The 13,908-nt window shown below is 40.9% G+C and overlaps 1 protein-coding gene across 2 annotated transcripts in view; it reads left to right on the plus strand.

The window, feature by feature from the left end:
- Positions 1 to 13,908, plus strand: part of FAM13C (family with sequence similarity 13 member C) — a 127,070-nt gene that overhangs the window by 38,813 nt on the left and 74,349 nt on the right. For both annotated transcript variants that reach the window (XM_081104472.1, XM_081104471.1), the window contains one exon: positions 10,557 to 10,675. In XM_081104472.1, the coding sequence (XP_080960598.1) occupies positions 10,557 to 10,675 (119 nt within the window). The remainder of the gene's footprint in view (positions 1 to 10,556; positions 10,676 to 13,908) is intronic.

Consider the following 13,908-nt stretch of genomic DNA (forward strand, 5'->3'; position numbering starts at 1 on the left):
TGAAAATTATGTATCTTTTTTTTCCTTTTGTTTAGCATTTTTATTTTTATTGGAGATGACATTAGTTAATAAAATTATATAGGCTTCAGGTGTAAAATTCTATAATACATCATCTGTATATTGTATTGAGTGTTCACCACCCCAAGTTAAGTCTCCTGCCATCACCATTTATCCCCTCTTTTACCTTCTCCTACCTTCCCCACCCACCTTTCACTCTGGTAATCACCATTATTGTTGTCTATGAGTTTTTTGTTTTTGTTTTTTTTGCTTAATCCTTTTTTTCATATAAAGAATATTATATATCTTTATTAATATTTAACATAAGCAGACTGTAAGAAACTGGCACCTATTTTATTTTATTTTATTTAATTTATTTAATTTTATTTATTTTTATTGATTTCAGAGAGGAAGGGAGAGGGAGAGAAAGATAGAAACATCATTGATGAGAGAGTCATTGATCGGCTGCTTCCTGCATGCCTCACACTGGGGATGGAGCCCGAAACCTGGGCATGTGTCCTTACTGGGAATTGAACCGCGAGCTCTTGGTTCATAGGTTGACACTCAACCAATGAGCCACGCTGGCCGGGCAGTGGCACCTATTTTAAAGAACACTGTAACATCTTCAGACAGAAGTCATAGAGTTGAGTGAATTTATACAATATTTAATGTTTCTTTTATTGTTTTACCCTAAGTTAAAATCCTTTAGCATCCCATTCATTAAGATATAAGTAGGGTCAGGCAGTAAGCTTTCTCTTTGCATTTTCTTCCCATCTCTCTTTCTTGGTCTTCTTTGTAATCTCCTTCCTATCTGCGTGTGTCTTAAATGTTTTAAAATGAAGCATTCTTGCTTTAAATTATACAAGCAACACATACTTAAACAATTTAAGCAATACAGCAGTTTATAACAACACGTGCTACAAAAAAAATAAGTACATAATTATGCACACATATTTGGTCTTCTCTTTCACCTCTGTGCATGAGCTCTCGCTATATATACTATGTTGCAGCTTCATTTTTGATTTAACAACATAAGCATTCTCTTCCAGGTTTTCTCTGCTTTCTCTGAATTGTGTTATACCACTTGTAGTTTAGTCAACTTCATGCTCATTTTCAAATATTCCCAGCCCTGCTCTGCTTCTGGGACTCCAGCTCACCTATCATTACCTGCTTGCATACCTTATGGGCATTAATACTCAACTCTTCCTGAATACTCTTTCTCTTCCTGACTCCATCTCAGGAGCAGCAATATCATTCATCCCATTTTCCAAGCTAAGGAGTTGGCATCATCTTCATTTCTCTTTCTCAATTCAACCATATCCTGTCAATCACCAGGCCTATTGTTTCTACCTCTTTAATATCTTTTAAATCAGTTTTCTCCCTTGTAACACCTCTGTAATGCCAGTCACCACTTGCTTAGGGTGTTCTAATGATCTAACTGCCCTCTCTCCTTTCACGTTCCCTCTTCACCTTCTAATCTATTTGCCTCACAGGCCCCGATGATCTTTCTTCAGTGCGAATCTAAACTGGAGAATATTCAGTGACTTGCCATTGCCTTCGGAATAAAGCCCACACTTTTTTAAGACTTTCAGGGCTTGTATGATCTGGCCTCTGCCTGTGACTGGCCTGTCCTGTTGGTCACCGTCCCCAGCTATGTTTGATTCTAACCCCAAACACAGTCAGTCACTTGAGTTCCTTGAACATGCCATGTTCTGACTTCACATGCTTGCCTTGGAACTGAGTTTGGCATCATTCCTATATGTTCCCAGAGCATCTTGTCAAGTCTCTACTCCCTTCTCAGCCAAATGGCCTGTCAAGCTTATTACAGAAGCTAGTGACTTATTTCAACTTCTGAAAAGATTACTATAATTTTAAGAATCAGAAGTGCCAATTTCTGTGATTTTTAATATAAATTAAATATGTATTTACTGGTATATTTTAAATCATCTCCCCTTAAATACCATTTACTATAGAGCATTATCTTCCCAGTTCGGGGATATTTCTCCTACAAACTGAGTTTGGCATCATTCCTGTATGTTTCCAGAGCATCTCAGCATCTCACACTTAGCTTTCTCATGTTGTAAACTGGTCAGACTATACTGTAGCTGCCTATGTCACCCCCCCCTCCCCCCCCCCGCCACCACCACCACAGTAGCACCACCACCATTGCCAGGACTAGAAGTGTGAGCTCCCTGAGGGCAGGAACTAGGAAGAGCATAGAATGTAGCACCCAATGGGGGCCACATGTTTGAGTGATGAATGAATGTAGTCAGAAATCCATAGAACTGAAGGGGTGGCCTGTTCCAGAATCCCCAGTTATGATTATGTCAGAAGCTCCACACACCTTGAGGGAGCAGGCTGGTTCAAAGGTGAGGGAAACACTTTTCAAGGTCTGGGCATGGCATTTTGGGATACCAGTGCTTTAGGGAGTAGAGCAAAGTGATCATGACCAGAATCTGCCTTCTGCTTTCCTACAAGCTTTGTCCTGTTTGGGACCTTCTGTAGACTTAGCGACACATTACAATTGGAGTGAGTGGTAGATTTGGAGGCTTGTGCAAGTCCTGAGTCCTCAGTGGGGCAGAAGTAGAAATGTGAGAATTCTTGGAGTGAGGCACAGGGAGATAGAGTTTGCATAGAGTTTGCATAGTCACAACACCCAGAGCGGCTGATCTTGCCTCTCTCAAAGCTGGTTAATTCTTCCACTCCCCACCTGCCTCCAATCCCAAGTTTGTGCAAGCTCATTAAAGGAAGACCTTCCTTTCATTGTGAATCTCTCTTACTGCAGAGTCTCTGTATCTTTATCCAAATGCTATAGAGCAGTGGTTCTCAACCTTCCTAATGCCGTGACCCTTTAATACAGTTCGTCATGTTGTGGTGACCCCCAATTTCATTGTTACAAAATGAACATAATTAAAGCATAGTGATTAATCACAAAAACAATATGTAATTATATATGTGTTTTCCGATGGTCTTAAGCGACCCCTGTGAAAGGGTCTTTCGACCCCCAAAGGGATCGTAACCCACAGGTTGAGAACCTCTGCTATAGAGGGGAAAAAATAAATACCATTAAGAACCCACATACCTCATGACTCTCTTTTATACCTTATTATGTGCTCTGTTGATTGTACACTTGAATACCACCCACTCCAGCTGTTACATTTTGTTAAATGTGACTGTGTTCATGCTGATTTGCATAGGATTCTTCTCAGCTCTATAGTGATAACGTTAATTTGTATATTGGGACTCAGCAAATGGAGGCTGCCCCAGTGGCCCAGCCCACATCATCAGTCTAAACCAGTCAGCCCACTCTTACTGGAAACACCTGTCAAGGAAACTTAACCAATCACAATCCTCCAGCTCAGCTTTAGCTGGTTTACCTTCCCCTGGAGACTAGGACCGGCTAGCCTTAAAAGGAAATCCCTGACCCCCAGCCAGTCAAGCCCTGCTTCCGTGTTACCACTCCTAAGTAAAACTCGCTCTTGCCTGACATCCTTCGGGAAGAGCACCTCCCTGCTTGTGTGGGCCTGCACGCCCCCAATCCATGGATTGTTTTCCCTTGAATAACGGACATCAGACTCATCACTGAATTGTTTAGTTTTGTCATTTGACTGTTTGGCACTGAGATGGGACCCAGAGACAGCTGCTGAGGATTCTGGGACGGCTCCTCAATGCAGGTGAAGGTGGCCTTGGAGCCTTTTGGTTCGCTGCCTCTTGGGCCGCCCTCTGGGATCTCCGGGATCTCCGGTAAGCTTCTTTTGGATGGAGCTCCGCTTATTTTTCGTTCTGAGCTCTTTGAGTCTGTTTTTCCCGATATTTCCAGGTGGAAAACTGGGTGTGAGAGACTCTAGAAATCCCCGAATCTCTCCACTTGGGAAGAGCACTGTACTTCCCCCAATCCTCGGATTGTATTCCCTTGAATAAGGGGAATCAGACTCATTACTGAATTTGTAGTTTTGCTATTTGACAGTAGTAAACTTGAGATGTTGAAACATAGTTCAAAGGACTCTGAATTTTAAGGTTTGGACTTAGGATCCGAGTTCTCTGGCTCACTCAAGTGGTACAGTGTGACTCCCTATTATGTAAGTTTGAATTAAATATTGAATATAAAGTATTAAGATTTGCATGCAAATGATTTGAATTATTGAAGTTCCCCCAAATTTATCAAGATTTGCATAATTCCTAAGGCCTTTGGGTGTACTGAATAAAAAGCTGTGTTTATTTATCGAAACATTTCCACTTTAGCTAGTGAACAGACATCCCCAATTCCTTGTCATGGGAATAGTCTTAAATTACACAAATCTCAGTCAGATCTTGCAAGGTCTTCAGGAGGGCATGTCTTGCATAAAAGACAATCTTTTTGGCCTCGGTAAGTCACCTGTCTTGTCTGCACTTGTTCATCACCATTGGGGAAAACTTGGTAAAGAGTGGAACCCACCTTGTAGTTTAGATAAAGTGCCTAGTTTAGTGGCTGGTGTTGATCAGGCAGTCAGTGAATGTTATTTGATTTGGAAAGTGGGTAAGATAGACAACATAATTTGAATGTCTGTTTCCTACTAGGAATGATCACAACTGTAAGCAGTAAACTGGGGGATATCTCTGTATCACAGATAAGGAAACAGGATCAGAGGAGATCCTGCTTTGTGGATTTTGAACCAATACCAGTCTTCCTCCATGATTTATTTTATTTCTGTGTTGAAATGGTGACCAAGGTAGGGAGACATTCTTTAAAACATATGTCTGAAGAAACAGTTCTCTCAGTCTCCTATTTCATAAAGGGTCAAAATATTTTAAATACAGGCATTCCTCGTTATATTGTTCTTATTAGCTCTATTGCACTTCACAGATGTTATGTTTTTTTTGCAAATTGAAGGCAGGACCCTCCACCAGCAAAAAGGTTACAAGTTGCTTTTTGTAGTGGTCTGGAACTGAACCCACGATATTTCAAGGTTTGTCTGTAATAATCAGACACATTTTAAAAAAAATTTTTGTATTGATTTCAGAGAGGAAGGGATAGGAAGAGAGATAGAAACATCAGTGTTGAGAAAAATCATTGATTGGCTGCCTCCTGCTCGCCACCCCACTGGGGATCGAGCCTGCAACCCAGGTATGTGCCCTTGACCAGAATCAAACCTGGGACCCGTCAGTCCACAGCTGACGCTCTATCCACTGAGCCAAACCAGCTAGGGCCATACAATTTTAAAGAGAAATTTAAATCAGCTCATCCTGGTCCTCCTTTCTTCCAATTATTAAGTGAATGTGATAATCCAGTAGTTCTTTTAATCAGGAGTTGAGAGGCCTTTAAAATTCCCAAATTCAAAAGGACTTGAAGCCACTTTTACAGACAAATGCAGGTCTAAGGCGAAAAGCGTTTGTCTGTAACAAACACCCTATCTATTCTTAGGGTGATCTAGGAATAGATTTATAAAACTTTTCCTTGTTTGATCTAAGCGCTGAATACCTATGATTTTCTAAACTATGGAGATATCAGCAGTATTAATCATGTAGTAGTTAGAGCTCTTGGGGAGAACATGCTCTCATAAATACAAGGTATTGTTATTAGCAGTGGAGTGATTAGTTACAAAACCATTTAATTAAAAATTTGAGCCAGCAGTTGAAGAAAACATTTTATTAGTTTTGGAATAGAATGGACCCAGATAAAACTCAAGGCGAGAAGATGAAAAAAATTAATGTTTTGGTTGACCACATTTTGGAAGCAAGTTTTAGAGGATGCATTTGTCCTTGAGGCCTAAGGGTAACATTATGACTTGGGCAAGCTAGAGAAGATGGGCACGGACTGGGATTAGGATGGAACGGTTTCTTTCTCTGGGTCTTGCATTTGTACGAAATGGGGAACCTGTAAGTAGTAGTGGCTGTGCTGTTGGATCAGAACTAGGTTCTCTCAAGTTCTACAAGAGTCAGCTGAACTCACTGAAATCCTAACAAGGACAAAATATATTTCACAGTTTCTGCTTAGGGGCAGTTAATATGTCCTTATCTCAGCTGGGGTTTTGAGCCTCTCAACATAATAGGCAGCTTCTTTCTTAGCCTCCTCTTATGAATCAGAAAATAACCTAAATAACATTTGTTTTATGGACAGCTTTCTCATGAAATATCTTGGAGCTTAGTCAATTTGATTGTCCCTGCATGCAGCAGAGAAGCAGCAAATCACTGAGGCTGGACTTGGGACAGAGGGGAGCTGAGTCAAAGGGAGAGGAGGATGGCTGGGAGCAGATGCCCATCCACACTGCACCTGGCCAAGTCGCAGGAGGACAGCCTGGAGGAGAAGATTTTGGCTTCTCCTTTCCCCATTCCCCTTGGTTAGCTTGAGTCTGCCCATTGGATGCATTAACACAGAAGTAAGCAAGTTAGAGTCTTTCCTCTTACACTTTAGTCTTTGAAAAACACTAGAATTTAAAAGTTCTTTGGGGGCAGGAATATGTCATTCACTATAGAACCCCCTTAACTATTAACATCCTTGGTATGTCGTAGGTGGCTTCTTTTTAAGTAAAAGTATCTTAAGTATTTCAAGACAAACACTCTGCTTTAATGTTCTAGAATTTCTGAGCTGCGTGTTACAGCAGATTCCAAACACAGGTGTAATGAAGCTTAAATGGGCAAAGGTAATCCGATATTTTCTTTATATCTTGTCCAGATGTTGTCACCTGGGGTGGGAAATGGGGAGAATGTTAACTCTCAATCATCCACAAGTACCTTATGTACCATAAGGACTTACTTTGGCAGTCCTCGTTAACCTTGTCACTGGCCAGGTGGTAGAGTCCAACTGGAACAGAGATGGGAGCTCACCAAGAGGGTGAGTCCTGCTTTCTCATGTGTCTGGCTACGTCTGACTAATGAGTTTGCTGACCACTGACTTAGGGACAATAGGTAGGTCTTGTCTCTGTTCCATGCTGTCTGGAGCCTCAGCTGGAAGATTTGTAGCCTCCAAGGTAGAATCATCTGAAGGCTGACTCCCAAGTGAGCTTTGCTGGGGCTATTAATTGACATAGGACTAATCCATGAAGAGATAATTGACTACACTGAAAATATTTATTCTTTTTCTTATGAACAAAAGAACTTTCAAATTCATGGGGGCTTTGGAAGGATGAAACCATTTGGCATTTTCTGAAATGGGCTGAACTTGGGCTCTGATCTCAGGGGAGTTTGGAGGTCAGCACTTAGGGGGTTGACCTGATATTTTTTTCAATGGAATGGGCAGCATTACAGTTAAGCCTATATTTTGCATCAGGGTCCACTCTAAGCATGTCAAACTCAAAGGCTAAGATGGGCCAAATAAACAAGGTTTAAGTTTATGTGGGCCACAAAAAACCCCAAAAGCTTCAATTTTCATAGAAATGTAGGTTTATTTTGATAGAGACATGCTGAATACAAAGGGCTGAAATAAATGAGTAATTGTTAACATAAAGTAATAGAAAATTTTAATAAAGATTAATATTTTTTCTTGAACATTAAGTTACCAGACACTGAATAACTGCACAAATTAATAAGCGTAACACAAATAAACCTATTTTTCTTGTTCTCTAAAAGTGAAATATTTCCTGTTGTGAACACCAAACAAGTCAGTCCAAGACTAATGGCGTGGCAATTGGCTGCTAAAATATTCACTGCTGGTCTTAGTAGAGAGGAATGGTGCTCCGGCGTGTAAGGCGCGTAAGGGAAATGAATGCAATATGATTTTAGTAATTAGTCATTAGTTAATGTTGTAGTTCCTTATTAATAATTATGTATAACAATATTACAAAAAAGTTATGAAATTTTTATTAAAATGTTTCTTACATACCGTTATATTGACTGGGCTGCAAAAATATTCGTTGTGAGCCACATTTGGCCCGCAAGTTTGACATGCTTGGTCTACTCTGTTGATTGGTATTCAGGATGACTTATACCAACTCCTTACTACTACTTCCCCACCTCTCCATACCATGTCTAAGTTTTAAATTCTAGGTGGGCAGAAGAAGCATTGCTGACAATGCCATTTATTTCCTCCATTTGAATCAGGGACTTGCTTGTCAGCTGTCCGAAAATACTCCTTATCCACCCATGCTAGAGAAATGTTCTGTTTCTGCAATGCTTTGAGATCACAGCCTGAGCAGATTAGGCAGCACTTTCTCTAAAATAAATTGTAAAATCCAGGGAAATCCAGGAGTTTGTGGCCTCTTACCCTTTTAAACCCTTTGAGAGTTCAAAAGATTAGATCAGCGGTTCTCAACCTGTGGGTTGAGACCCTTTGAGGTCGAACGACCCTTTCACAGGGGTCGCCTAAAACCATCAGGAAACACATATATAATTACATATTGTTTTTGTGATTAATCACTATGCTTTAATTATGTTCAATTTGTAACAATGAAATTGGGGGTCACCACAACATGAGGAACTGTATTAAAGGGTCAAGGCATTAGGAAGTTTGAGAACCATTAGATAAAATACTGTTCTTGAAAATAAAGACAAACAAAAGCAAACAGCAAAACACCTACTCTTCCCTTAAAGGATAAAGTTTTAATAAAATGGTAATTATTTTCCTAAAACATTTTAGATATTAAAAGGGTTATTTCTTTAGGCCTTCATGTATTGAGGCTTCTAAATATGATGTTTAAAATATTATCATTGTTTGTATAGAAACTTGAAATAAGCATTCCACCACAAAAATAGGTTTGCATTTGCTGAACTCGTTCTTAACACTGTTGCAGAATACTGTGCTTCAAGGGGATTTTTATAAAAGGAATATTATCATTAAGAGCTCCCATAGATTATATGCCTCCAGTTGGCAGGCACTGAAAGGGGTTGAATAAGGTCTTGTTCAATGACCTTGTGAGCTTGGAGCATCCCCATTTTACAAACAAGGAAACTGAGTTCTCCTTAGCAAGTAGCAAGCACAACTTATTTCACTTAAACTGTTGTTTAGGGCAATGTGGCCAGTATTTGACTAGCTGTAGAAATTTTCATAGCAGCTGCGAAGTCTAGGGAGCTGGTGTCTACTAATGGAACCCTTTCATGTGAAATGTCCTCTTGCCTGAAGCTAGGGCTTTAGAAAAATGGAATTAAAGAAAGGATCTTGGCCAAGACCGGTTTGGCTCAGTGGATGGAGTGTCGGCCTGCGGACTGGAGGGTCCCGGGTTCGATTCCGGTCGGGGGCATGTGCCTGGGTTGCGGGCACGTCCCCAGTGGGGGATGTGCAGGAGGCGGCTGGTCGATGTTTCTCTCTCATCGATGTTTCTAACTCTCTATCCCTCTACCTTCCTCTCTGTAAAAAATCAATAAAAAATATTTAAAAAAAAAAAAAAAAAAGAAAGGATCTTGGCAGGCCTACCTCATTGCTTTTTCTCATCTCTGCTCCCCACAACCCCAATTTAGCCCTCTTATAGGAAGGCAAATGGAATTTTGTTTTAGAAGCTTGTGATGACTATTTGGCAAATAGCTCCACCAAATTATTCTAGTATTTCAGAAAATGACTTCTGAGATACCTGACATACTGGCACTACTAACTGACTCACCCACAACCCTAATAGAGCTTGGCCTAGAGCCGCAGTTCTCAACCTGTGGGTCGAGACCCCTTTGGGGGTCAAACGACCCTTTCACAGGGGTCACCTAAGACCATCGGAAAACACATATATAATTACATATTGTTTACAGTAGCAAAATTACAGATATGAAGTAGCAATGAAAATAATTTTATGGTTGGGGGTCACCACAACATGAGGAACTGTATTAAAGGGCGTCATTAGGAAGGTTGAGAACCACTGGTCTGTAGGGCCACACAGTATATTGCACTGTCAGACCTAGATTCATGGTGTCACTTGAATATTTTGACTGCAGGATCATAGCTATCAGACTCTGAATTTCTCACTGATTTTGGCTTTGTTATTTCACTTATTAGGTAAAGAGAGGCTACTTTATCCTAAGGGAAATTTGTCAGAGATTTGACATGGCTCAAAGACTATAGTGGTTCACCTGCTAAACATATACAAATTTTTCTTTTTTGGTTTGTGTGTCCTTATGTTGAATCCAGATTCATATTAGCTTGGGTGTCTTTATGATATTCTCTAGAGGATTTAGCATTATGGTTTCTTTCCTAAATTAATTAGAAGATTGCATAATAGGATGACCAATGTAGCAATTCCTTTGGATGCAGTATAGCTAATGGCAATAGTGTGTGTGTGTGTGAGTGTGTGTGTGTGTGAACATTCATACATATGTTTTGTTTTTGCAAAAATGATCCTATCCTATAAGTACTATTCTAGAAATTATATTTTCAGACTTATTGATTAAATATGCTTTTATAATGTCATTTTAATGTGGTATGACTATATCTTTTGAAATGAGGCTATTTTATTACATTTTTCTTCTGTTATCTTGCAGCAACTTACTGATAGAAAGAGGCTTTTTAAATTTGAGGTCACTCACTAACCCCCTGCCCCCACTATAATTTGGTGGCGTGTGTTGTGTATTGCTGCTTTGCTGCCCAGAGACCTATGCCCGCCTAGGAATGCTGTGAAACGGATGGCTGCTGAAAGCTCATCTACTTCTGCTGTTTCTTCTTACAGGAGACAGAGCATGCAGCCCCCAGCCCGTCGGAGTGTCGGGGGAGAGCAGGAACGCCAGCTCATGAGAGTCCACAAAACCACACATTCAGGGGCCAAGAAACGGTGTGGCTTCAACCAAGGTGGGCCCTTTGGTGTCGGGGGTTCCCCTGTGCCTGGGGTTCCTTCCTGTATGCTTGCCACCCCTGCGGTAGAACCTAGGCTTCCTGGCTTTTGTTGGCAATTTCTTATGGTCTGTAAAAGCTGCTTAGGGGACCTAGGAGTATCACTCATTCTGAGTTTAAGAGAAATGTAAATAACCTCCTTTCTCTGTCTTCAGTTTGAAGATTACCAGCCTTAAGGCTCAGAGAGGAGTGGAGCTAGTCCTGCCCTTGGAGAGAAACAATGATTAGGTTTTCCTCTGTGATATTGATAGAGATGACAGTATAGATGGCAAGCCAATTGCTTTCCACATGTTACATCATATAGTCAAATTAAGGTATTGGCCTGATGTTGCACAAGTGAAAAAAGATGAACCAGAATTTGAACCTATAAATGTCTAATTATGGCATAGCAGGTGTGGCTTCTGTGCTGATCCGAGTGGTGTCCTTAGGCACCGGTACTTCTGCTAGACCTGCTGGAGACAGCCGTGGGTCGAGGGCAAGGATGTGGGTAGAAAGCTGTCTGCAGCAAGGTTGGCACCACATTCTGATGGGAGCCTGGCATTGCAGCTGTCTATGGAACGTCTCTTCTGGAAATAAACAGAAGAAAGAATTCAACCACTAGTTGTGTCAGCTGTCTTTGTAGGATCTTGTGTACGGTGTAATCATAGCCCTGACTCAGTGGAAAGGGAGTTCTGTGCTTCTGAGCATGACCTTTAGAAATTTTTTTTCTAAGGTTTCAGACTCTAAATGAATCAACAATAACAGAGAAGATTGTGCAATGTGATTGTGCTTTTAAATATCCAGCATACTAAATTTAGAATCATAGAACCCCAAAGAGTTAGAGGGGGTCCCAAAAGTAAGATGATCCAGTATCCAGTTGGATTCACAGGCACCTTTCATCACCCTCTTCACAAGTCGCCATCTCTTGTCTGTTTATTCTTACTTGACCTCAGGCCAGGTAAGACTCAACCTTGTCGTTTTTCCACTGACGAGCACATTCTCTGTCCTATTTAAGGCATTATTGCAATAGAGCTGTTTTGGGCTGACTAGGACCAGTTTAAGCAGTAATCCTGTCTCCCCCGACCAGACTGGTGACTGCCTCTCTCAGCCTGAATAAGGCCAACTATATTCACATACATATTTCAAAAAAAGTAAAAAAAAAAAAATAATAATAATAATAAAAGGCAAAAAACCTCACTAAATAATTTTTATTTATGTGTAGAATTATGATAGCCCTCTGGAGTGGATATTCCACAGAAGCTGATGGGGGAAAATAGTATTAGCAATTAATCTTCTCAAAGATTCTTGATTTTTAGTAACCTTAAAATTACTTTAGTCCTGGCTGGTGTTTCTAAGTGTTTAGAGCATTGGCCTGCTCACCAAAGGATTGAAGGTTTGATTTCCTGGTCAAGGGCACATACCTGTGTTGCAAGTTCAATCCCTGGCCCTGGTTGTAGTGAGTGTGGGAGGCAGCCAATCGATGTTTCTCTCTCCTCCTCCTCCTCCTCTTCCTCTTCCCTGCTCTCCCCCTCTTCCCCCCAATCCCTTTTGCTCTCTTTAAACATAAAAGGAAAAAGTATCCTCTGGTGAGGATAAATAACAACAAAAAAAGTTAATGAGCCCTAATTGGTTTGGCTCAGTGGATAGGGCGTGGGCCTGCGGACTGAGGGTCCCAGGTTCGATTATAGTCAGGGGCATGTGCCTTGGTTGCGGGCACATCCCCAGTGGGAGGTGTGCAGGAGGCAGCAGATCGATGTTTCCCATCGATGTTTCTAACTCTCTATCCCTCTTCCTTCCTCTCTGTAAAAAATAAATAAAATATTTTAAAAAAAGTTAATGAAAAAACCCCCACACTTTATATTCCATATACAGTGAGGGAGGTAAATAGTGATATTACTATTATCACTCTTATCAGAGGGCAAGTCAGATATTTAATAGGATTATGTGATGGGTATCATTCACATATGATGAGTAAGACTAAGAGTATTGAATTAGGACCCCCCTGATAAGGAAACACAGAGGGAAGTAACTCTTACTTTGGGGATAGGGAATTATAGTTTTATTCAGATTCGCAAAGATGTGTGGCAACTTTCTTCAGAAAAAGAGATGCACACACACAATAGTTTTGTATAAAATTTAGGAAGTTACAGAGCTCCGCCGCATGCCAGGGAAAGGAACCAGATATAAGGTTATCGGGCAGCCTTCCTCATTAAGTCTGGCTTGTCTTCCCAACAGATTGGCTACTTCTTGCAAAGACAGATCTGGTCTCTCTTCCTCTATACCTAAGTAAACGTCCACAAGACCTTAAAGACCTTGTTGCTCTTGTCTGTTTTTTCCTCTTTAACTTCCATGCTGTACTTTCACGGGGTCTAGCTGTATTCCAGGAATTCCGTGCCCCAGGTTTGGCATCCCAAGGTCTGGGGTCAAGTTGTAGATCAGGAGCCCTGTTGGGCTAGTACCGTGGTCGGCAAACTGCGGCTCGCGAGCCACATGCAGCTCTTTGGCCCCTTGAGTGTGGCTCATCCTAAGCCTTAGGAGTACCCTAATTAAGTTAATAACAATGTACCTACCTATATCGTTTAAGTTTAAAAAATTTTGCTCTCAAAAGAAATTTCAGTCGTTGCACTGCTGATATTTGGCTCTGTTGACTAATGAGTTTGCCTGCCACTGGTAGATTCAGTATTTAAACTGGGCTGGTAACCTTCAGACTAGTTATTTGTCACAACCGTGGTGGCATCACCCGGGGATATTCTAATGGTACTTAAAAACATCTCAAAATATGACAGGGATTGTGAAACTTGATGAACTGGTGAAATGAGATCTGAGGCTAAAAACAACTTTGAGTCAGGTAGCTCACATTCCTGATAACCTTCACCTTCCGTTTTACGTCAGCCTATGGTCAGGTTCAGACATATCATGCCCAATAAGATCTTGATAGAAACATGATACTGTAACAGGACACATAAGACTTAGGCCTGGCTCAGAGTGAGGAAAGAAGCCCGGCTAAATCTCAGCAGGTGTAAAATGCCATCTTCTTGAAGATGGGGAGTGAATGTTATTGGCAATAAACAATTTGAGAAAGGGAAGAAACATCTTTCTGTAGCGAGGAGCAGTCAGGGGAGTGACGAATGTCTCGTGTCATTTAAGTGAGACTTGAAGGCATTGTTTTGAGAGAATGAATCCATCCTTGTAGAAGTGAGATTTTGGAACTG

Source organism: Myotis nattereri (assembly GCF_964212035.1).
Source record: "Myotis nattereri genome assembly, chromosome: 13".
Classification (NCBI taxonomy): domain Eukaryota; kingdom Metazoa; phylum Chordata; class Mammalia; order Chiroptera; family Vespertilionidae; genus Myotis; species Myotis nattereri.